The sequence below is a fragment of the Biomphalaria glabrata genome, chromosome 10 (assembly GCF_947242115.1).
Source record: "Biomphalaria glabrata chromosome 10, xgBioGlab47.1, whole genome shotgun sequence".
Taxonomy (NCBI): Eukaryota; Metazoa; Mollusca; class Gastropoda; family Planorbidae; genus Biomphalaria; species Biomphalaria glabrata.
The window spans coordinates 27,759,651-27,786,651 of NC_074720.1; the positions used below are offsets into that span (position 1 = coordinate 27,759,651).

The 27,001-nt window shown below is 36.6% G+C and overlaps 1 protein-coding gene across 1 annotated transcript; it reads right to left on the reverse strand.

Annotated features, from left to right (window-relative positions):
- Window positions 1-676: 676 nt before the first annotated feature.
- LOC106063455 (ankyrin-3-like) lies at window positions 677-23,790 on the reverse strand. The gene is made up of 5 exons (XM_056045236.1): window positions 23,673-23,790; window positions 23,067-23,255; window positions 10,904-12,464; window positions 6,917-6,967; window positions 677-1,849 (listed from the first exon to the last, which is right to left on the reverse strand). Exons 3-5 carry the CDS (start codon window positions 12,454-12,456, stop codon window positions 1,795-1,797), a joined length of 1,659 nt encoding a protein of 552 aa, XP_055901211.1. The 5' UTR covers window positions 12,457-12,464; window positions 23,067-23,255; window positions 23,673-23,790; the 3' UTR covers window positions 677-1,794.
- Window positions 23,791-27,001: the final 3,211 nt, after the last annotated feature.

Here is a 27,001-nt window from a genome sequence, read left to right on the forward strand (position 1 = left end):
AGCCTACTTAATTTCTCCTCCCTCTTCCGAAAAACTATTTTTCAGGGCTTTGAATTTTAGTTCTGTAACTAAACAAATTTACAAACAACCGTATTGAACAAAATTAATCACTTATAAATTCTAAATCTGTGGGTATCTTATCTTTTATATGAACAAATATTTGGAATTTTGATATGGCCTATAATTTCATATTATAATTTTTTAAAGTAAAAACACTATTCAATAGGTATTTAAAAATTAGACATTTTGCGCCCGTCAAAACGGTCGAATACCGAAAGATCGTTTAACCAGAATTCTTTTGGCGTGTCATTCTGACCAAAACGGCGTACTACAAGAGGTCTTTGAAGATATATACGCATAATAATAAAGTTATACTTAAAGTTATAACCAAATATAAAAGTTTGTCCTTAATGAGATGCCCCTTACCTCTTGATGGCCCGTGCGCACCACCCGCTTCTCCTTTGATACTAATAAGAAAGAACTTAAAATCTTAATGTAACCTTCATCTTACATTTCTCAGCACTTTGTGTCAAGGGTTTATTCACTCTCCTAGAGCGGGCAATTCATTGACATAATATTTATTACTTTAAAAACTTTATAGTTAGTATTCATCAATTGACATCATATGGTAACTTGAAAAATGATTAAATATAAGACTTCATTATCTACTCAAGGAATATATTGAATTATTTTTTTAAAAAACGACGTTCATCGACAATACGAAATAATATCAAATGTGAAGTATTTTATAGGCAGGGAAGTGCTAACAACTATGACCACTTTCGGTAATAAGAATCAATATCAATCAAAGTGGAGTTACAAAACTAAATACTGAGGGGTATATCATAAAGTAACTATGTAAATACACTCTAAAACAAGAAAAGCATAAACAGGAAAAACATTGTAAGATACTTTTTACAAAATGACAATAACTCCTTTATACATCTTACAGTGCCATTCATTTTCTCTCAATAAATATTGAATGTTAAGTTCAAAAAATGTAAAACTTTTTACTCCGCCTATCCGTCTATTCAAAATAAAGATTACTTCTCTATCAAGTTAAAATCTTTTTTTAATTTGAAGAATAATAACTGTAAAAATAGAGTATTTCCAGTGTATCAAGGCAAAATTGCTAGTCATTCTTTTCCCAAAGATGTACATCAATTTTCATACTATGGAAATCGTTAAAACCATTTTCGAGGTCCATGTCCAGGTTCCACAATTTTTTTTATGTTTCTTAACATATTTTTAAAAATCTATCTTGACCCGACGGAGAGTTTGCAACCTGAAAAAAAACTGTAACATTGTAGAGATAGTTTATAATGTTATAGATTGAAGCCTTCTTCTATCACTATTTTCTTACTGTAGATTTTAACAGCTTTGTCAGTCATCTATTTCCTGTTACAAAATTTACACATAAAAAAGGAGCAATGATAAAAACTTCTCATATTTAGAAAAGAGTGCTGGATTTAAATGCAACGCACCTTCGAAAGAAGAATACATTAGAACTCGGCCATAAATGATCTTATGAGGTAAAAATATAAAAATAAATGTTTTTCCAATATTTACACTTATTAATTCAAAATTCAATACTGGAATAATGTAAAAGATAATACCCTTTCATTCATGCAAAGTGATTAGTGTTACTTTATAGGTTCAAACTACATTTGCATTTCATTAAATGACGAATAGATGACTTTTGCTTCAGTTTCAGTTTGTTGGCTCATCTCATCCTAATGGCTTGCAACTTGTTTCAGCCATGCATCAATGACTCTCATTGATCAAACAGATAGTTTACACCACTGTCATTGTTTCTATTTTTTTGACATTCACAGTCCTACTGCGATCTCTGTAAAAGAAAACAATTGCATCTATTACATTTGATTCATTTATAGCATAGAGAACATTCTTCATTCAGTGGCATAGCATGATACCGTGGGCCCGGGTTCAAGAATATATAAGATGAATACAGTGTATGACAAAACAGTTGAGTAATCTGAATGTATCGGTACATTGACCAAAAGACATTCCAAAGCAAGTAGAGTAGCTTTTTAATAATCTTATTACGTTTGACTCTGTTAGAAGTCCAACACGAATTAAAAGTCAATGTTTGTACACATTTTGAACAGAATGAAACGAGGTAACGAAGTCCAAGTTCCCATTCTACAGATTTACATTCCTAAAACACTTCTAGGTGTCACGCTTTCAAACATTGATACAAACTAGTATCTAGTTCAACGTCCATTATTTAACAGTAAATAGATCGAATATTTATTTACTGAACATTTCTCTGGCCTTCTAAGTAGCAAAGTAAGAAACAGTGCATCTGTTTTTAATGGCGAGCGGCTTCTTCTAATGAAACAATGTCCAAAAGCCGTTGTAGTATCCAATAATATTGGAAGCACCTTCATAGCTTTAGCCCAGTAGTTTATTGAAGGATAAATGTTGTTGTTTTTTTAATGACTTGGAGCATTTGTTCAGCAAATTCTGATGACGTCTGATACTCACATATATGAAATCCTAGAAATTGTCTCGTTTTGAATCTGTTGGGCTTTGATTTCCTGTCAAATTTGAATATTCATAGCAATTTTCTGATGTTTTTGTATAAATATATGGCATTACATTTCTTTAAGAGCAATGAATCAAGTTTCAACCAAATACTATTGGTCAGTGAAAGACGCTATTCCATGATACATTTAGTTACCTATCTTCTAGATCTTGTTATAAACCTGCTCCCCAAGTCGGTTTCCTCATTCATTGCAATAGCACAAACCTATTCAAATTTAAATATCCCTTTGTTAGCACTCTGATGTTTCTTTGACTTGCTAAATGTTTAATGTTATTTTTATTTTGTTTAGATTTCATCTCCTCTTTATTATGATATAATGATTACATTAACATTTTGTATACAATACAGATGACAACAAAACATTGCGATGAAGACTTTCGAGGACGCATCGTCTTGATTGAATGTCTTACACTATTTCACAATGTAAACTTCTTCGGAATCAATAGTTGTTGTTTTTTATATCAGACTGATATTTTTTTTTGGTCGGACTCCCAGATTATACTTTCACTTACAATAGCACACAAGACAAACAGGTTAACGCATCCACGTTCAGCAGTCAAGGTTATTGAGAAGTTGTATATAGTTCCTGATCATTTACACTGTTCAAACTAATATACCCGCTGCAGTTCATCAATTATAAATTCATAGTCGCAGGTATACGAGCATATAATACTATTGAGCAGTTAATGTTATTGAGAAGTTGAATATAGTTCATGATCAAATACACTGTTCATTGTAATATACCCGATGGAGTTTATCAATTATAAAGTCATAGTCGCTGATATAGGAGCATTAGCGAGTGGTCAAAACAACATCAGATTTTCATGTTCATTACAAAGAGCGAAGATCCAAAATTGTTCATAGTTAATGATTTTGTAGGTGCGTTTACCAGCTGACGGATCAGCCTGAACCGATGGAAAGGAACAAAGGAGAAATAATTGCTATTACATATTTTAAATGCAAAGCAAAATAAAAACATATTGAGTTTTGAGAAAATTGAATAATGTTCAGCTGTATCGAAATTTTAACTAGTGACAATCAGGACTATCCCTGTTTCTTAACCAAACTCTCCCCATCCCCCTCCATTTCCTGTAATACTATGAACAGACAAGGAAAAAAAAAAGAATACGACGATATGGAAACGATTGTCACCCTAAACGCACGGTTAGGGCTAGCCACCATTACAATTTACAAAACCTGTCCATGATGGAGCGCGAGCATCTTTGGTGGAAGCGCACAACGTTCAGGAAATTTTGAAGAAGCTTTTTAAATTCTCTTTTGTGTCGTTTTTTACAAAAGTTGAATTTAGTTTTTCACTTTGGTGTCAACCCTAAGTTCTTAACAAGTCAGAGGGCCAAGCGCAGTGGGCGCCTAATGGTCGTGGGCCCAGGTTCATTGAGCCCCTTCGCGCCATGGATGCTACGCCACTGTGTTCACCTAACAGTGCATAAATATATAAAGCTATTTATTCTACATTTATTTTAATTTCCATTAAACATTTCACCAGCAGGATCTTTTCTTTTATTTTTTTTTTTCAAATAACTTAACACAGTTACAAAATTTTAAATATAAATAAGGTTACAAATTAAAAAAAAAAAGAGTATGGGTACTGAAGTGACATACAAAGTCTCAAAGTAGTCAAATGAAATTCTATCAAAGACAAAGAACAGAGAAGAATGGAGAAAAAAGGTTAACAGATCCTGCGTGGTGCCCCAGCGGTCCAGCAGACCAAAGGTTAGGTGAATGTGAACCTGGCCTAACTGATGTCCTATAATGAATATCTAATTGTTTTGCAAAGGGTCAATCTCTTACTCATCAAGAATAAAATTAATTCCGTATAAAAAAAATAAATCCATTTTTTTTCCTTTGGTTAAGTGTTATGCTGCAGCTCTGGTGCATTGCAGTTCACGAGATAATATGAAAAACTACTTATTAATTGTTGTTTTAAATTATTTCAACCTATATGCATACTAAATAGATTTTTTCTCTTTAAAAAAATTATAAACAATTTTTTAATAAACATACCACTTAGTACATCAGAACTTACATAACTTAACAATACAAATGTAAAAATACATTTTTTGACAAAAAAATCTACAAACCGTTTCCATAAATGTTCTAAAAATTTTGTATATAGCAACCTCCCCTACTAAAAAGACCCCCGTTTTTTGTTACTATTAAGACTGAATAGTTGTAAAGTTGGTGTATTTATATGAATAAACTGCTGGCATAAGTCGTTTAAAAAATTAGATTTTTCGCTTTCAGGAAAGAAACAAGTAGCCGTTGCATCAGAACTTAGAATGGTCTAAAATATTGTGATGTCGGAGTTGCACTACCTTTTATAGTTTACGAGATCAAAACGGGACAGATGGACAGACGGTCACACATTCCACACAAAACTAATAGCGTCTTTTCCCCTTTCGGAGGCCTCTAAAAATAATTAGGGCTTCAGCGACCATACATTGATATTAAGAAGTTAATAATGTTTAGAAATGCTTAGAAATCTTAATGGACAATTATCCGTGACAAGAATAAATGATTAGGCAAAACGTTCTTGGTAAAAGAGTTAAAGACCAAACTTTGGCTAAAAAATCTCTTTCAATTGTAGAAAGTCTGGTTCATGACAGTTTTCTACTTTTATATTACACTGGATGTAATTACCATTGTGATCTTTCATCAGGCAGGCTCCAAACGTCTGTTGCTAGATGGAATGCCCTAATGTTGTCTGGCAACCTGAGGATATACTCCTGTGAGAAAGTGTCTTTAATTCTTTATATAGTCTCTTTGTTTGTTCGATTTTTATATGTTGTCAATATTGCTTTAATCGCAGTGTAGTTGGGTAAGAAACATCAGTAAAAAATACATAATCCTAAAATGTCTCTGACTTGTTTCTTTGTCTTAAGCATTTGAATGTCCAATATTCCTTTATGATGTCAAGTTGTAGCTGACTTGATAGCCTAAAATGTCCCTTCTTGCACAGCTAATTGAAGTTCGCTACGTTTGCAAGTGATGCCATATTTTCTCAGTGTCCTTCCCAAGATTTGTGGAAGATGCAAATAACTTTTCGTTACCTAAATAGTCGATGAATTGCTCTGTTCAAGGGACTCCTTGCATTGACTAATCCAAATGGCACGTAATTTAATTTGAGAAGCCCCAATGCATTAGCCAAAGCTGTATATTGTTTGCATCAGGTGTGAGCATATTTCAAACCGTGGGACAAATGAGTCCTGCCGAAGTGGTCTGCGGACAGCTACAAATATTAGATGTGCCCACAGATTGTGTGTATATATATATATATTATTAAGAACCTTTTGAATAATGTTTTAGTTGGTCTAACAGACTAAGAGATAGGTAGAAATAAACGAGAAATTGACAGGCTCTCATCCAGAATCACAAGAAAGACGACGCCTATTATGAATTATTCCGACATTATCAATGTCTAATCTTTCGCTTCAGAACCGGACACAACAGAATGAGACAACATATGTTCCAGAATCTAAAATATTGAACTAGCGAAATCTTCCCTTGTGGAATGTCACTAGATACTGCTGACCATGTCCTTTCAAAATTGCATTTTTTAACGAGACCCGAACAAGACATTGGACCCAAAACACCTCTATAGAAAAGAAAACTCTATGGAGAGCTCCATGATTTGGAAACCACTGCACATTCATCTCATATATTGGTCTTGTCATCTAAACATTCCACCATAATAATGAGAATGAGGAAGATGAGAAATAACGTGTAACTGACAGACAGAAGGAGTTTGTAATTTTACTGAAGTCGTATTTACAAACTCTGTGTTTGTGATAAATAATAATGTAACATACCGTGGTGAGTATACAATACAGTGTACGTTCAATAATATTTGAAAAGCGTAAGAATAAAATCATTTTTCATTCAGTTCCTGTTATATGCTTACACTTACTTCATTGATTTTGGAAAAATTGGTAGGGTCGAATGCTAGTCATTTGCGAATTTGGCAGCAAAGACGATAGATAATCGCGTTAATAAAATGAATAACAAAACTCATTTTGTAACGATCTTATTCAATTAGATCAGCTTCGATCAGATGGTTATAAGATCAAAATAGTATCCAATCCGATCCAATTCGGATTCGATCGATTCGATTAGATAAAAACCGAGGAGATCTACATTCGATTCGATACGATATGTTCTAGTTATACACTCATCAGATCCCATTTCATTTGAACATAATGTAGGAATCAAATTTCTAAAATTGAATTTTTATTTGTTATTGCTTTTTAAAAAGTTTATTTTATATACACATGGTACTACCATAGTAGAGATATTGTGAACACATGTACATTAAAATAATAAACTTACACAGTAATATTAAATATAGAACTTGTAAATGATCCACTGCGTTTACTCCATCTGCAATGATATGACAAGGAAATTTTAATTTTAAATAAGGTTCAATTATTTAAATCTAAAACATTAAAGGAAATCTTAAGCTTTGTATTAATGTAAGAAATTAGTTGAAATGTTAATATTTCGTGTGAAATTTTTAAGGTTCGATAATGATCACATGTATAACTTGATGATCGTATTACTAGTAAATGTAGTAGACAGCCGGGCTACTGCTTTTTTAAAGTCATCATGGTCACTTACACCAGTAAAGATAGGCTACTAACGGTTACTTTCATTTTGTATGTCGTCGAGTTATTAGCAGACAATATTAATTACATTTTTGATTGAGAAAAAGTTATTTTTTTTTCTTAATATAAGTTAGTATGTTCGTCCTGAAGTTAGTCACCTGGCAGAGGTATAAGAAGTTAGTCACCTGGTAGATGTATAAGAAGTTAGTCACCTGGTAGATGTATAAGAAGTTAGTCACCTGGCAGAAATATAAGAAGTTAGTCACCTGGCAGATGTATAAGAAGTTAGTCACCTGGCAGAGGTATAAGAAGTTAGTCACCTGGCAGAGGTATAAGAAGTTAGTCACCTGGCAGAAATATAAGAAGTTAGTCACCTGGCAGAGGTATAAGAAGTTAGTCACCTGGCAGAGGTATAAGAAGTTAGTCACCTGGCAGAAATATAAGAAGCTAGTCACCTGGCAGAAATATAAGAAGTAAGTCACCTGGCAGAGGTATAAAAAGTTAGTCTCCTGGTAGAAATATAAAAAGTTAGTCACCTGGCAGAGGTATAAGAAGTTAGTCACCTGGCAGAGGTATAAGAAGTTAGTCACCTTGCAGAAATATAAGAAGTTAGTCACCTGGCAGAAATATAAGAAGTTAGTCACCTGGTAGAAATATAAGAAGTTAATCACCTGGCAGAAATATAAGAAGTTAGTCACCTGGCAGAAATATAAGAAGTTAGTCACCTGGCAGAAATATAAGAAGTTAGTCACCTGGCAGAAATATAAGAAGTTAGTCACCTGGCAGAGATATAAGAAGTTAGTCACCTGGCAGAGGTATAAGAAGTTAGTCACCTGGCAGAGGTATAAGAAGTTAGTCACCTGGCAGAGGTATAATAAACAAATCTGTTGCCCGGGAAAGGGTACTTTATTGGCGTCCCCCATGGACTCGAAGAAGACTGTTAAGTCCAATCCTCGCTTTAAAAAGCCGGCAGAATGGGTGGGCTCGGTCAGTTGCAGACAGGCCTGCTCCACACCTGCCACATCGCCACTTGCTTATCGCCGCAGGGCTTTTTGATTGATGAACATGGGAGATGAGAATGTGGCTTGCACGATGAAACTGTATTAAAGTGAGGGAGATTTGCGCTGCATCAGCCTCACTCCCTCGCCCCTTGCCAGCTGAATCCAGTGGCAGAACAGAGTCCAGACAACTGGAGTTATAAATACATTGCATTTAAACAGCGACCTTAATTTTGAAGATTATTACATTATATTGTCTACGTGTAATTTATCCTTAGGCAATGGGCTTTAGGTGACGTTGTATTATATATTTTGTACCTTTATGCCCAAACGTAAGCGTTATTACTCCATAGTTGACATTAGCATGGGGGAGCGCTTAGTATAAGAAGGTATCTCCTCCTCCCCCCCCCCCACTATATATATATATATATATATATATATATATATATATGTATTTATGTATATATGTATGTATATTATATATATATATATATATATATATATATATGTATTGTTATAAACCTGGTGGTGGCACAGATGGAAGTGGTGTGTGTGTGTGTGTGTGTGTGTAGTCAGCCAACGCCAATCGCCCCAGGCCAGCGCCAGACGAGCGGTCGAGCGTGACGAGTTACGACGGTCAGCCGAGACGAGTTTCAACATGACGGTTCGGGAAGGATCGGCGTCGTGAACAGAGCTCAGGAGCGTCACGAGAGTTGTAGTCATCTGACCACCCAGAAACGTCGAGCGGCGTTCTGTCCGGTTCGAGAAGGCCAGCAGGGACCCTATATAAAGAGCGAAGGTATCAGAGACAGTGAGACACAACTTCTCGATCTACGGTTCGTTACGACTGCTCAGTACAAGTCCGAGAAGAGACAGAGAGTCCAGTGCAAGAGTTGATACGACGGTACGGCTATTAACGGAGAGATATTTGTACAGTCTTGTGTTACGTGCTGCCAATTGTACAGTGTTGGCTGTTATTTATTGACATTAAACTATTACGTTATTTTTGAGCCCTGAGTTGTCAAGTTCTTTCAGTTGGTGGTGTATGGTGCAGTTTGCAGAGAGCCTGGATAGTGAGATTCGTAACAATATATATATATATATATATATATATATATATATATATATATATATATATATATATATATATATATATATATATATATATGTGTGTGTGTGTGTGCGTGTGTGTGTATTTAATCGTTATTATATTCCAACCCTTCATTCTTTTGGAAGACGTTTATTGTACCCTAGAATACGTTATTGCTGCAGTTAGTGAAAAGATAGCAGACACCCTGCCCTTGACAGCTAGGAGGTTTGTGGGGAGCGCCCCAAGTATTACTTCTGGTATTCAAAACTAAAAAATGCATATTCTGAGGTATGTACAGTGCATTATCCTGCTATTAAAAGTGTAGTTCAAAAACAAAATCTACTATTCACTGCACCTTTTTAATGGAATCCAGCGACTGGTAGAAATGTGTAACGTCTCTTGGCTACGCCAAAGGAATTTTGTGACTAGTTTGCTTTAGATTTTACAATCTATAGAAGGTGGGGGGGGTGTCACAACGTGTGTTGTGGTGCCGGGAATTTTACTTGAATTAAAATAGTTGAATAAACGACGATCTAGGATTCACAATAAAAGATTCTTTGTTTAAACACAACTCTGGAACTTTATTTAAATATAAAACGTAAGTACAGCTTATGTACAAGTTACAGATCAACAAGCACAAATAATATTACAAAGGCTTTAAATCAGAGCTCTTAGAAAACGCGACTGTATACTAGGAAATTCTTTCATCGACTCCCGTTCTTTCTACTCTCGTCAATTCTCTGGCGCTAACTCTTTTAAAAAATGTCTTTATTTATTTTCAAATCAACAAATAGATTTGCAACATCGTAATTACGTCTCGGGTAAAACCTGAGGCGCTGTCAAGGATCTAGATTTGTGGGGTAATTCCTGAGGCTCAGTCAAGGGTTTATATTTCTATTTACACACAAGCTTTTAAATGTGAAATATACAAATAAATCTATAATGGCATCTGTGACAGGGGGTAAACTCAAAACCATCTGGATGTTTTTTTTTAACTTAGAGCCCTGTGGGGGGGTTAAAGTGAACCCCCCCCCCCCCCCCTTTGGCTACACTCATATAATTTTGTGTGTATAGTTTGCTTTAATTTTAAAGAGGTGGTATTTAGCTTCAAACTAAGCTGGAGGGGGTTTTACACTCAAAACCATTTGGAGGTTGTTTAAAGTCCTCTGGAGTGGGCTTTTAAACACAAAACCCCTCTTGGCTACGCTCATAAAATATGGTGACTGTTGTATGCTTTAGTCTTATATTAAATAGGGAGATTTGTCGTAAAAAATGTGGGAGGGGTTTAAGCACCAAAACCTCGTCGTTTTTTGGCTCATGGAATTCGGTGACTTTCGTTTGCATTATTTTTGTGTTATAGAATAGGGAGGGTAACCTCAAAACCACCTTGCTGGGGCAAGTGATGGTTTAACATAAAATCTAATCTAAACTAAACAAAATCAAAGCAAAAAATCAGTCTTACGACGCATTTGCTAAATTCCTCCTACGTCACTATTTAGAAAATGTTTTTTTTTTTTTTTTTGTATTGCTTATACCCGAAATATTAGGATTCACCTCTGATTTGTATGAAACAAAAACTCTCTTTTAATTATCTCTTTTTCTCTTTTTGGTGATATATACTCACGTGCTTTTAATGTCTTGAAAATCGGACATGGAGCTTGTCATTGACAAAATACTATTAACTCTATTCATTCTCTCTTTTTTAGATGTAAACGTGTCAGAGTATCTTTTATTTGTATTCTCGTCGCCATAGGTCTCGATCTTTTGAATCGTTTGATAAATTTCATCATGTTCATATTTTAAAGCAATCTGAGCAGCTGTCTTTCCAGTTAAAGTTTTAATTTCTGTATTAGCATTACTTTTGAGAAGACTTCTCACAATATCCAAGTGTCCATATTTACAGGCTATCATGAGTGGTGACCAGCAGTCATTGTTCAAGTAATTAACATTGCCGTCAAAGCTTAACAAAATGTCGACAACATCTTTATTACCATTTTTACAAGCTTTCATTAAAGGTGTCCAGCCTTTCTGATTACATTGATTAACTTGACATCCATTACTACAGAGTAACTGAATGATATCTTTGTGATTCGCTTTAGTGGCAAACATTAGAGCTGTATTTCCTTTTTGATCTTTTTCATTTAAATTTACACCTCGCTGTATCAATTTTTGAACTATTTTGAAAAGTCCATTTTTTGAGCTAGACCTAAGAAGTGTCCTGCCATCATCTGTCTTTTCGTTAACATCACATCTGTAGTTTAGCAATAATTCCGCTTCGTCATTTTGTTTACTTTCTAAAGCTAAAAATATCAGATTTAAAATAGCATCGTTTTTGGGGAGACGAAGTATGTCTGAAACATCAAGCAAAGATTTTAATACCGTAGTGTGTCCATACATCGCGGCTATCTTTAAAGCTGATAAGTCGTCTTTTCCTTTACATTTGACACTTGCACCAGATTCCAGTAACAGTCTCACGATTGATACTCTGTTATATCGAGCAGCAAACATTAATGCTGTGTATCCATGGTGATCTTTGTCATTTATTAGAGTTGGGTCACGCTTCAATGATTCTTTCACAATTTCTATATGATCATTAATAGAAGCAATCATTAGTGCGTTTTGTCCGGCTTTATTTCCTAAGGTCATGTCGATACTTTTGTTACTTATAAGTAATTGAGCCACTTTGTTGTGTCCATACTGTGACGCGAATATCAGTGCTGTCCAGCCAAATCGATCTTGTCTATTGAGCTTAGCGTTGTTATTAATGAGACATTTGACTGTTTTCAAATGTCCATGGCGTGAAGCGATCATCAACGATGTCAATCCTTCTCTGTCTTTCCAGTTAACATTAGCCCCGTCTTTTAAGAGAAATTTAACTATTTTCTTTTGACCACTTTCACTAGCTAGCATCAAAGCAGTCTGACCATTATTGTTCGTTAAGTCTACATTGGCTTTAAACATAATTAAAGTCTGCACAGCAGTCGTGTGTCCATAAAACGCTGCAAGCATCAGTGCATTCAGCCCTTGGCTGTTCTGTTCATTGATGTCTACACCAAATTCAATCAATTCCATCATTTTAGATGTGTTTCCTTCTCGAGCAGCAACCATGAGACTTGTTGGTTTTTCAACTCCAAATACATCTGGTTGACTTTGTAATGTGCTACGGTTATTTCCCATTTCTGTCTCTAAATGATGAAAAGAAAAGATTAATTAAAAATCAACAGCATGAAAATTAATGTCTTTCTATGTTTGTGTAAACATGGCTATTGTCCCGACTGTGACGACACGTTTTAGCTCACTCAAGGTATCACTCAGGTCCAAGCATTTATTCACATGTTAATTATCAATTTTCTTAAACTTAGCCCATCGAGCGCTAAAACTCACTACCACCACCCCTCCAAATCAACCCCCCGGGCACTGATGTCACATTTTACATTTCCCTATTTTGACACATGCCCATTAGACTCTTGACAAGAGTATACTCCCTTCGACCTATTTGGGTTGCCCCTCCTCCTATTCACTGGACCGACTGGACCTCCCCGCCCCACGCCAGGTAACGCTTTCCCCTACTGACCCCCCACCTCGGGAGCGGCTGGTCACTTCAAATGGCCTACTCAACTCAACCCCTCGGGCAACAGATTTCCTGATTGACTAGCGCTGACCAGGGTCAAGATGTTATCTCCCTTGCTCTGGCCAAGCCCTGATCATCTCCCCTTCACCTTCTCTGACCAACTGGACAGGGAGACGAAGGGACCAATTTTCTGGGCTCCCATTTAACGCATTTACGCAATGTCTAACACCGGGAAACTTTCGTCTCGATCAAACGGGGACTTGTTTCTCGATGACGCCAGATTGTCTACATCACATTTGCGGATCATCGCCCCCCACCATTGCCCATCCCCTCGCCATCTTTATCTGGACTAACCTTTCGCGGTTCTAGTCATTCTCGTTCGAGACCTGATTGGGAGCAAATAGTTCTCTTGTTTGAGCTCTACACATTTTCATTCCTTTCTTTCATTTGGATTGGTGGTATGTAACTTATAAAAGTGCTTGAGAACCATTTTACTTAGTTGTTTGTATATATCTGTGAATGTAATTACTACATTATTTGTGTACATATATTTGTGTATTCCTTATGGATAATGTAAGTAGATTACTTTTAAGCTTATATTTTTTATCATGGCTTTTTGTGGCTAAATATTCAAGCCATACTCTGTATCTGGACTAGAATTTATTAATAATTCTTACCACATGTATTTAGCTCCTTAGCCATTATTATCTTATCCCTGATGTATTATCGCTCACCATGAGCCCTTAGCGTATTATTATTGATTGATTAACAGTTCCGCCGGGCTCAGTATCTGAACCACACGTGAATGCCAGGTGTTGGACTGGTTGTCAGAGGCTGTTTGAGACGCGTGCCATTGGAAGCATTTTATAGGTAATGGTGTGCTTAAAACTATTACCACTTACGCCGTTAACAACCTTCCGGAACCTTCTTATCACCAACAGAGAAGGGGCAAAGGCAAGAAACTGGTGCCTAAACCAGTAAGCTTCGGGCAGGAGGGACTAGTTAGCCTTGGTTGGATACCCATCTAGGAGAAGGAAAACTCTGAATCCAAACCTCCGCTACTTTGCGGCTATACTCAAACATATGAAAGGCTTTGGGAGACAACCCTGAGGAAAAATCAGGAGCTTAGGCAGACTGCTGCGCACTCTGCTGCAGAATGGCAGAGCCTGTGGAGCTACTTGTTCCAAACTGTATCGGATATTCCGTTCCTTTGATTTCATCAGCTGCGCAGAGAGGGGTAACTGCTGTGTGGGAGACATCGTTCAGACCATAAACAATGCCCATGCTTTCATCTCGCTTACTCAAAGTCCAAATTCAAAAACTGAAGATGACATTCCAGCTTCGCCTTTGGCGTCAGCCAAACACGGGAAGTGACAGCAACCGGTTATAAGCTCAAATGGTCAATTGACGTAGAGCATAGCGCCAGGGGCCATTTTCGTCGGTGAGAGGGATCCTAGAATCCCAATGGACAGCTACCACCCACCTTAAGCTGGACAACCCCCAGTCACTAAAGTGCTGTCCCGTCTTGCCTGTCTTCGTCTTTTGGGTACACGAGGATAAGACAAAATCTGAAAAGCAGGCACAAAGGAATGTGCGTACTTTACAAATTTGACTTAATGTTAACTTACCAGACATAGAAGATGCCAGAAATTCCGCAATAATGAATGATGAACTGTCCAGGCTCAAAGTTGACATTGCTGCACTCCAGGAAACTCGTTTAGCTGGTTAAATCAAAGAAAAAGGCCACACCTTCTTCTGGAAGGCAAAGCCGAAAGTGAAGTAAGGGAACATGGCGTTGGTTTCGTAGTTAAGAACACACTACTGAACACATTAGAGCTGAAGTGCAACGGTTCAGAAAGACTCCTATAACTACGCCTAAACACATCTATTGAACAGGTGACTTTGATAAGTGTCTACGCTCCTACATTGTGTTCACAACGGAGGCCAAAGACATGTTCTATGACTGAAGGAGGCCAAAGACATGTTCTATGACTGAAGGAGGCCAAAGACATGTTCTATGACTGAAGGAGGCCAAAGACATGTTCTATGATAACCTTTCGTCTGCTCTCAATGAGATCCCAAATATGGAACAGGTTATCATCCTAGACGACCTCAATGCACGCGTTGGATCTGACACATCTGCATGGGAAAGCTGTATTGGGCGTTTTTGTGTCGGAAAAGTGAATGAAAATAGACAAAGGCTCCTCGAAGTTTGGTCTCTACACTCCTTCTGTGTCACTAATACCTACTTCAAGACTAAACCATAACACAGAGTATCGTGGCGGCACCCTCGTTCCAAACATTGGCATTAACTAGATCTAATCATGGTAAGACAAAAGTGCTTAAAATCTGTAAAGCTTACCAGGTCTTATCACAGTGCAGCCTTTGACACAGATCACTCCTTGGTATGTTGTAAGATCAGCCTTCTCCCTAAAAAAATCCACCATACCAAGCAGATTAGAAGACCCCAATCGGATGTAAGCAAGATGTGCCACCCTGATCTCCAGATACAGTTTGCGGAATATTTTGAACGCGACTACAAAAGTGCTTCTGGAAATACAGCAACAGAAAAATGGGAACACCTCAAGTCCACCATACGAAAGACTTCTATGGACATCTTTTGAAGAAAACTTACAAAGCCGAACGATTGGTTCGACTCTAATCAACCTGACATAAGAGCAAAGAGAGATGCACTCGCTATACACAAGGCGAAACCTACCCAAGGCAATCTGTTAACTCCGAAAGATGATAGAGCCACAGTGCAGAGGACAGCACGGATCTGTGCCAATGAATACTGGATAGAGCTCAGTGAGAATATTCAGCTCGCTGCTCAAGGAGGCAACATAAGAAGAATGTATTAAGCAATCGAAAAGGCTCTCGGACATGCCCAAAACAAGTCAGCACCTCTCAAATCAACCACTGAAGAAGCTATCACAGACAAGAGAGAACAAATGCACAGATGGGTCGAACATTACTCCGAACTATACGCCACAATAAGCTCAGTCTCTGCCTCAGCTCTTAATGCTAACAACCAATTACCCAAAATGAATGAACTAGACGAAGTACCCCAAACCCCTTACTAGAACTCAGCAAAGCCATAGAAAACATGACTGAAACAATACATAACTACACTAAGCCAACCTCTACATGAACTGCTCTGAAAATGTTGGCAAGAAGGTGCTGTGCCACAGGATCTGCGGGATGCAAAGATCATCACCGTGTACAAGAACAAAGGTGACAGAAGCGACTTCAACAACTACAGGGAAATTTCTCTCTTAAGCATTGTAGGCAAAGTCTTTGCTAGAATTATACTTCCCAGGCTACAAAAACTTGATGATCGAGTCTATCCAGAATCACAGTGCGGCTTTCGCTCAGGGAGATCCACAATTGACACAATTTTCTCCATCCGTCAACTTCCGGAAAATGCAAATAATGCTTTTGTACATTGCATTCATCGACCTGACAAAGACCTTTGATCAAGTCATCAGAGAAGGTCTCTTTAAAATCTTATAGATAATAGGCTGTCCACCCAAGCTGCTAAATATTATTGCCAAAATATGATGGGTACAATGCGCCTGCTCCGAAAGTTTCAGTATAAACAGCGGAGTCAAACAAGGATATCCTGGCCCCAACCCTCTTTGGAATACTCTTTTCAATGCTAATCCACCATGCGTTTGACAAATCCACCGAAGGCATATATCTTCATTCCAGATTTGATGGCAAACTTCTAAATATTGCTAGAATGAGGACCATAACTTAAATCAGAACCACCCTCAAAAGAACTACGTGGACGACTCAGCGGTAGTGGCACACACGCAAGAGGAACTTCAGTCACAAATGTCCTGCTTCTCTAAGGCTTGCAAAGAGTATGGTCTAACCATAAGCACAAAGAAAACTAATGACATGGGACCACCTGCTACAGCACCACCATCCATCCTCATTGACGATAACAAGCTAGATGCCGTAAACGAATTCTGCTACCTAGGGTCTACAATTCAAGGCGACCTGTCGTAGGAAATAGGAAAAGCCACATCAACCTTCGCTAGACTTCGACCAAGAGTTTTGTAAAACCAGAAGCTCACCACAGCGACCAAAATGGAGGTCTACAAGGCATGCGTTCTTAGCACGCTACTGTACGGCAGGACAACCTACACAAAACAAGTGAGGAAACTAAAGTCATTCCACTTGCACTGCCTTCGAAGGATCTTAAAAATAACATGGAAAGAAAAAGTGTGTAATAAAGAGATCCTCGCGAGAACGAGCCTTCCCAGCATCTTTACGGTCCTCAAGCTAAGCCGCCTGCGCTGGCTCGGACATGTTCGCCGGATTGAGGATAATCGCATCCCAAAAAAATCATTCTGTACGGCAACTTGCGTCTGGCTTAGGAAAATTGTTCACCTCCACCTCAATTACGTTGATATGATAAAAAGGGATTTAAAATCAGTGAACCATTGGATAGCCTTGGACCGCACTGGTTGGACAGAGGCGGTGACCAAGAAAGCTATAGAAAGTGAGAAAACATGGGCCTCGATCCTTGAATAAAAGCGTGCCACACTGAAAATGGCCAGCTCCTCTACCACCAATACGAAAGCCACCTTGACATGCAATATATGTGGACGGGAGTGTCTCTCCAAAATAGGGCTCCACTCCACGATATTATTTGTTATCTCCCTTTGCTATCTATGGAACTCGAAGCAGGACGTTTTGGCCCCGCCGTTTTTGGCGCGAAGGTCGTTTTGGCGCGAGCCGTTTTGGCGACGGGACGTTTTGGCGCGAAATACATTATTTTACGTTTATTGTATTATTTCTTTTAAAAGAATTATGCATATCTATGTTTTGCATGAGTGTTTGTGTTAAGACATATTTTTCACGTACTAAATGTAAATGTGTGTTTGTTTTTCACATCATTTTCTTTAATAAACATTTTGGCTTGTGTATGTGTGTTTATTAAGAGGCACACTTTTATTTTCAAAAAAGTTTTTTAAGATATTACTTTAAAATTAAAAACAAACTGAAACGATGATAGACTAAATATTGATGCAATTATTTGTTTACATTAACATTGGTTTGTTTAATGACTGTATGGTATCTCCAACTATACATACCAAACACTTGCTAATAATAAGTAAAAATATAATACATGTACCATGTTTCTCAAAATAGTTTAAGTTAAGTATACATAGACACCATGGTTATTTGCCTAAGTCGCTGGAATTCAAGGGCTCACTAAAAAAAAAGCTACGTGCTTTTGAAATTATCGTCAAATGATATCTCGCGCCAAAACATCCCGTCGCCAAAACGGCTCGCGCCAAAACGGCGGGGCCAAAACGGCGTCGCCAAAACGTCACGTACCGTATGGAACTAGCTTATAGTTTGTTTCTGTATTATGCTATCATTCTGAAGGTGTCCTTCTCAAAAAGGCATCTATTCCACAGCGATCTGTGTATTTTTTTAGAACTAGCTTACTTCCAGTACCCGGGTTTTTCCGATAAACAATTTCACACACAAATATGATTGTAGAAATAAATATTGTGATTTTAAAACTTTTAATAATTTTTAAAATGTTTTTAAAAATGTGTTACTGTAATCGATAGTGAATATTCGTTTCTTATGAATCTCACTGTCTATGTTGTGTCTGATTTAATTTCTTGATGTTTTCTTGAGTTAATGGGTCGTGTTTAGTCCTGATGTTTATACCTGATTTCTCTTATCAGCTGTTGTGAAACATTGGTCCAAAATAATGCCAAGCTTATAAATATAACAAAATTCGCATGTGAATATGTGAAGCAACTTGTTTTAGATGAAGTCCATCAATTATAGTTGCTTTGAAAAATTGATCTCACACGTCTTATAGGTCTTGACTCATAATAGTGATAGATCTATAAAATCTAGTTATAATCTGTAATCTATTTGATCATAAATATTCACTTTGAATTTGAATTTAAATCAGTATAGATCTACTTCAAGAATATATATCTAGGTAATAAATATAGAAGAAACAGAATCTCTGATAATCGGAATTTACTGTAACTCTAGGTAGTCTAGTGCTAGAGTCTTAGACTTAGTCTTGATTTTAGACTAGATTTAAGTCTAGTATACTATATAAACCTATAGACCTCACCAAGGCATTCGACACGGTCAATGGTTAATGGAGGATTCTGGCCAGGCTTGATTGCCCACCTACGTTCCTATCCATTCTCAAGCAGTTTCATGTGGGACAAAACGGCCAGATTAGACGCAATGGTGACATGTCTTATCACTTCACAATAGAAAATGGCGTGAAGCAGGGCTGTGTACTTGCTCCTACTCTATTCGCTATCTTCTTTGGCGTAATGTTGGGTCAAATGAGGCATTGATTGCACGAAGGCATCGACATCACGTTTCGTTCGGACGGCAATCTTCGACGTCTACTATGCAATACAAAAAAACAAATGAAATGGTCATAGCAGAGCTTCTCTATGCCGATGATATCAGCCTGCTACGCTGCCGCCGTTTTCTGTTTATCTATAAACCTTGGGAAAACAGAATTCATGTTTTGTAATGTCCAGAAGTGACCAATAAAACCTATTTAGGCCCAAAGAACACCGTAAATGGACGTCCCCTTAAGGTGGTAGACCACTTCACATATCTAGGAAGCATAGTATCGAATGACACCTCGCTTTCAAGGAAGTTGATAACCGTCTGGCCAGGGCCAGTAGTGCTTTTGGACGCCTCCAGGAGTGAGTTGGTGGAAAAGATCACTCCGCCTGCCTACAAAAAAAAGTGTCTACCAAGCAGTGGTTCTCTCAACCCTTCTATATGGATCTGAAACATGGGTATTATACAGAAAGCAACTAAGACTACTTGAGCGCTTTCACCAAAGATGCTTGCGCTCCATCATGGACATACGGTAGCAAGACCGCAAGACTTCTTATGGTCCGACAGTTACTCAGGGCAGGGCACGTACCCCGCATGGGGGACGAACGTATGCCAAAAGCAGTCTTTTTTTTTGGTGAGCTAAAAGGTGGTTAACGTAACAGAGGTGCCCCACGGAAACGCTTTAAATACCACATTAGGCGCTTTCTTGCCATAGTAGACATAGAAGAGAGTACCTGGTTGCATGCGGCCTCAGAACGAGACAGACAGCTGGAGGTCACTCACAAAGGAACGGGGAATGCACATTTGAGACCAAAAGGAAATCCGCTGCCAGGGACAGACGCAGACAGCAAAAAGAAAATCTTAATCGACAATGGTTATGCTTGCCCTGGTTGTGGGAAAATACGTAGGTCTCAGCTGCGGCTGCGTATCGACATAAAATATTGCATTCCTCATGAATCTTAGGACTCGATTACAAGCCTTAATTATATTGGTATATTAGGTCTTAGCGTTGAAAAGTAGATCTATAAGTAGAAGTATAATCAGTATTGTATAGATAGTAGATCTACTGAGTCTGATCTAGACTAGCTATAGAATTTCTCTATAGACTCTGTATAGAATAATCTAGATAGTAGATGTAGGCCTATCCTAATTAATAAGCTTTAGTCAGGTAGAGCTAGATCTAGACTAGTGAATAATAAGTGACACTAGTCTCAAGATAGAATCTAGATTTCTAAACTACATTCGATCTGAAATCTAGATATAGATATTACTTAATGACAATGTCAGTGATTCCGAAGATTAATGATGAGTGCAGTGTTTACTATTTATTTGAATGTTTCACGAATCACATGTGCCCGTGTGGTGATAGGACTACGCCTACGGTATACGCAGAACAGTCAATGGCGTGAACTGTATACGCAGTAGGGGCCTACCTATTGCGACTTGATGGCTTTTGTAAGTTCTCTGCTGTGCTGCACGAGATGCCAAAAAAAATGTAGATTCTAAATTTCTAGAACAATAGATCTATTCCACTTAATTTATCAACATAAATCTACTAATCTCATTTATACTATGTAGCTCTAGATCTACTATTTTACCAACGCATTCATACAGATTTTAATTTATATATTTAATTATACTAATAAAGAGATGTAATTTAGATCTATATGGCGTTAGCGATAGCGTTAAACAAAAAAAAAAAAACCTGTTTTTTTTTCTAAAATCGGATACTTTGTGTGTAATAGTAAAACAGCACCTACCTAAATAAATCGTAAATAGAGAGCAAATGCCTATTTTTATTGTAGTATATATAGGTTTGTGGTTTTATATTATATAACTTTCGTAACTTCTTCTATAGAGAAATGACTTTTGTAATTTGTTTTACTGAAACTTTGGGATATTCGCATCTGACACATACATAATTTTTATGTTCAGCAACAAAGCCCATTGAAACCGCTAAATTTCACGTGAAAGGGAACCATTTTTTAAATTACCTATGAAAATATTTTTATACAAAAGCATCTGATGATTAATTCTGAAAAGGTGAACTAAGAGATACTATTAGAAAGACTGAAGCTTGGAGGAGAGAAATATTAGTTCCATATTTTGTGAAGCATTTATTCCTTTTTTTTTTCTTTTTATAAACCTGTTAGGTTTATATATTTTTCTTTTGGTGCATTTCATACAAAAGGTTATCCCGAGTTAGCCGAAAACTTCATCTCCAGGTTAGTAAATCAAATGAATTCGTCAAGTCTTTAACTTTTCCGAGACAGATCAACCCTCTTGCTATATTCAAAACCTGAAGCTCCTTTCTGTATGCACCAATCCGAAAAGTTTTTTTTTTCCTTTTATTTCGCTACCAAAACATTTTGACTTCTTTCCATCCAACCCCGAGTAATTAGGTTGATTTGTTTTCTGCTCTCATTCACCAAACTCGCCCTACAATGTTATCCTTAGTTGCCAGACCACATCACCCCAATTTTACTTTTAGAATCTCTCTCAATCTTTCTCTATTTTGTCACCTATCTTCCTTTTATAATCTGTCCATATTTTCTGGCTACTCTATCACTGTAGTGTAAGTGTGAGTTGTTTAATTCCTGCAGTGTCCAGTGTGTAAGAAGGTCATGTCGATAGAATGTGTGTGTGTGTGTGTGTTCATAGTACTTAATGTCAAGTGAGAGGTGTTTGTGCTCATTCACTGCCTACTGTAGTCTTGTTGAATAAAGCCATGATATTGGTATTTTAGTAGAGCTGTTTCATTACAATCACTCAACTATCTTGAATGCCTTCGTTAGCGTGAAGGGTATTTCCTTCATATTCATCCTTTATTTATCGTTCTGCCTTATATTAGGATCTCTATTGCCCACACTTACTTCCCTTTCAATTTCCCGTTCAAACTTCTTGGTGCAAGAGAAATATATTGAAATAAAAGAAATTGTTTTTTTTTTACTTTGGTACTCATTATTTTGTCTTTGGAAAACGTTCACAAACCCAATTTAAAAAGGCCGCCTTGATATAGAAATCTAAGAGTATTATTAGAATAAAGTTATTGGCTTATTGGGAAAATTGAGAATATTGTTATTTTCCTAAAATATATGTTTGTGTGAAATTTCGATAATGAAAAACGAACACAATTTTCAAATATTTTAAAAAATAAATTCCAAATGTTGGGTTTCTTTTTTATAGTGTCAACAAGAAATGAATTCATCACTACCTTTTTGACAATCAAGTGGATCATTTAATTAAATTAGTTGTGAGAGGTCACGAGTCCTCGGGCCTCACCAAAATGTTCCTGCTGTGGAGACGCCAAAGGCCGTGTCCCACGGAGGAGTCCCACGAATTACATGCTGTCATCTAACCGTAAGAGGTCGGCCACCACAGCGTTAACCACCGTGTGGAACTGATCGATGGATGGGATAAGGCTAGCAAGCATTTTGTTGTTTCCTCGACACGTGCAATGTACTAAGTACATGTGCAGAGGTAGCTAACAGAAGGGGGTGGTTCCTTTCACTGTGCTTCTATTTTCTATTACAGATGTTTCCAAAAGAGTGACACTACAAAGTCAAGAAACATCACAATTTATAGGTATTTTAAATGCTCGTCCAGCTCAGGAACAAATTAGCTATGTTTGTAATTTTTGTTGTTTTCGTACATTGGAACTATTCCGACCAATTTATTTTTTTCTAAATTATTGGTAAACTTCTGGTTACTTTACATTTTACAAAGTTATTTCATTTCCCAACATATATTTTGTTTAAGCTCAGATGCATCCAAAGATCTTGTCCATTCTTAAGAAGCCTTGTGCTGGTAAATAAAACAAAACAAATTAAACACAATAGTTTTCTGTCTGATCACTTACCCAAAGAGAATGGCGTAAAGCAGGGCCGTATTCTTGCTCCTACTTCGTTCGCTATCTTCTTATCTTATCTTATATAATACTTCTATGGCATTCTGTTGGGTCAAATGAAGCAGAAACTGCACGAAAGCATTTATTTCAGGTTCCACTCAGACGTCAATGTGTTTAACGTTCGGCGTCTACTGCCCCATTCTAAAATAAAAGAGATGGTCGTCACAGAGCTTCTTAATGCTCATGATTGTGGCCTACTTGCTCACAAAGAACATGAGCTCAAGCTAGCAGATAGATAGATAGATAGATAAATAGATAGATAGATAGATAGATAGATAGATAGACAGACAGACAGACAGACAGACAGACAGACAGACAGACAGACAGACAGATAGACAGATAGATAGATAGATAGATAGATAGATAGATAGATAGATAGATAGATAGATAGATAGATAGATAGATTATATTTTTATGTTTATGTTTGACATTTTATGAATGTAGAAATTGTATGCTCTTGTACTTTTATTTTCAAAAGTAGTCTTTCATTTAGTATAAATCATTTCAAATAAATATACGAAATATTGTCTAAGATCCACTATTTCTTAAATTACCTACCTGATTTCGAATTTAAACATGAATTTAAACAAAATAATGCGTTAAAAAAGTTAGCAAAATAATGATCAAAATAGAAGGTAACAGGACGATCGGATATTCCCAAATTTCAGTTTGGCTGTAAAATAGACATTCTCAGCTTAATAACGACACATTTATGAATAGGGTTATTTACACACGTCGTTAACACACTTCACCTACAACATGACAACATCCACTCCCTTTTCAAGGGGAATCATTCCAGATACTTATATAGATATGTCAACATGGGTTTGAAATTGAGTTTTAGAATTAAATGAAATGGCTGAAATGTAAAGATTCCTTCTGAAAAATATTATTATACATTTTGACCTTAAAATACAGTTTACATACATTTGTCCATAAGAATGTTATAGAAATAATTTTACTTCAATACAAAAAAAATATAATTATAGTTTCCTTAAATTATTTTATAAAATATTTCAGCATCTATGTGTATAATTGTAATTCATAAGCAGCATGGTACTCCATCTTTTTATATGACCATAAAGTTTGTACAAGCTAGCCACATATTGGCGTGTCTGTACGTTATACTATGAGAACTTACTATAACATTTGTATCATGATGGGTTTCTCAACCTTTTGTATAATATTAACAAACTGTGCAGGAAACTACTGCAATAAAAAATAAACGTGTAAAAATATCAGGTTTTTAATTCCCGATTCTGAGCGGATGAATAAGGTAATCGTTTCCTTTAGGTCTGTGATCCGGCAACCTTTATTATGTATTTTATGAACTATTGGAATTTCGAATTAGATTGAATTCCTAAGTAAATGCTAAGTAGAAAATGAGTTTTAATTTTTTTCGAAAACGGAAAAAATTTATAACATCACAATAAACTTTGAGCTGATGTAGAATGCATTCAAATTTAAGGAAAACATTGCTTACGCATGGATTCACACAAAATAATGAAACTAAATTGTAATGGTAGTAGTACTGTGTAATTTAACCTATGTGATATAATTTATGAGTATGCTTTACAAGATTGATCTGAGTTATAAGACTATTCCGATTCCCCTGCTGCTATGTGTTTTATAGTTTTATAAACCGTACTTGCAAACAGTTATTTTGGCTAATGAAAACCTATGCAGGCACCTCAAAACAAAACGCACTAATCATAAAGGAAAAGGCATTTAATTTTTGAAAACACAAAGAAATACAATAGAATTTCAAACTGCAGATGATTACGACGGCGAATCTACGGGTATCGTAAAACTAGCTGTAATGCTGGTATGCTGATATTTGTTTATTGCACGTATGATAAAAGTATTGAAGAAAATTTATTGAACTAAGAGGCTCACGTAACAAATTTAAAAATATGCCGTGAAAATCAAACCTACTTTCATCCAGGTTGTTCAAAATTGTGTGTGATGAATTGAGTAGTGATCCCAAAGCCATTTTATTACTTACTAAAGCGAGATGACTTATAACAAGAGTTTTTCAAGACTTTATGGGCATTGGTTTTCTTTTTGAAAAATAAACGATTCAGGACAAAATTGTGTTGAAATTTTTAACAAATCCGACATGTTAAAGTACATGTCTGACATAGATTTTCACCAAGTGCAAGAAATTTAACTTATCATTACAAGAAAATGTATTGCAATTCTAATGCAAGAGACGAAATAGCATTTTTTAAATTAGAAAAAAAAATAGATTTCATCAATTACATCTAATTATTTTGATTATTTTCCAACAGTGCATGGATGTTTCAATGAATTATATTTTACAATATATGAACACGTTTCTAAAGAAATGTATAACACTTACAGAACTTGGAATTAACTCTTTAGCAATAGATCCAGAAAACTAGCAACGATGATTTCTGGGTTTGATTTCGTTGTCCGTGACCAGTAAACTAGTAAAAAATAAGTGCCAGTGACTGGGAAAATTGAATTGATTTAACCCGTCACTGTAATTTGAAACAAAATACAAATATCAATCTTGAAAGGATTTCTAGACTAGTTTGTTTGAAGAGTACCACAGTATTTGAAAACAAACACGCTATAGTTATCTTTTTTATTTTCTTATAACTTGTTGTGCTAAGCAATAGTTTTTAAAATTATATTTCAACAAAATCAAAGTATATATACAGGCTTAACGTCATACAAGACCATCAAAGTCTTTGAAACTTATTTTTATAAAGTTTTAACTCACCTTGTGACAATTCAAAAGCTTGCTGTCAGAGTCACTCAAATTTATCACAGCATTAATTATATTTTATCATTATTTATTTATTTTATTTTAATTATTTCCCCGTCCTATCCCCAATTTCTTCTCCCGCCCCACCTTTTCATCTCCAGGCTAGACTGAGTCCACCACCTTGGCGGCTTTTTCACTTATCTCCCCTTGACCGGGGTAAAGATAAACACACAGTCTCTTTGGTCTTACCCGCCGGATGTCTGACGGTCGCAGTTGACACCACCTTGGGTGGAATGCAAGTCAATCTTTCTTTCCTCCCCCCTCTCCCACGTCTCTCTTTGATCAAAGAGATTACTCGGGTCAATACGCCTCGTGACACTCCACGGTGCGACTCCCATCTCGAATCAAATTCACCCACGTGAGAGATAATCTTTGGTCAATCCCATTTCCTGTTTCCGCCCACCTTTTTCCAGGCATATATAAGGTAGGATAAGGCGGAACAGAAACTCTCTCATTTTTCATTCTAGCTGAGCAATCGAGTCTGAACTATTTCATACCTTCTTACTCTTAGAGAAATACCTGGTGGTAAGACAAACTTAATCACAAGTTCCAACTTAATTACTTTGTGCATATTTCTCACTGAATACTATCATGTGTATTTCGCTTATTTCATTTATATTTAATTAGTGCATTGTGTATTTCTCACTGTCGTAAGTAGAAAACATAAACATGGCATATGTGTATATTTATGTATTGCATTAATCTATTAATGCTACGTTGCTCAATTGATCGTTGATGCTACCATGTATATATTTGTACATCTTATTTTATTTCCTTTATCTCGACTGACAGCCTTGATAATCTTACTAGCGCACTAATACTGCGCTTAGAGATATGAATTATCTCCCCTGTACTCATTCTACTTTGACGAGAGTTGCGCCCATTGAACGGACACAATCCATTGTTCTCGGCCGACGGTCGTATGTAAACAAACCGTCATGGTCGCTGACCATCGCTAATTTCTCCCCCCCCCCCTTTTTTTTTTCTCTTCCACCTTGTGTTGTTTATTTGAGATTATTATTTCTCCCTTTTATGTACATTTTCATGTTGCTACTATCAGCCATCTATTTTAACCTATCCCATTTGTCATCAT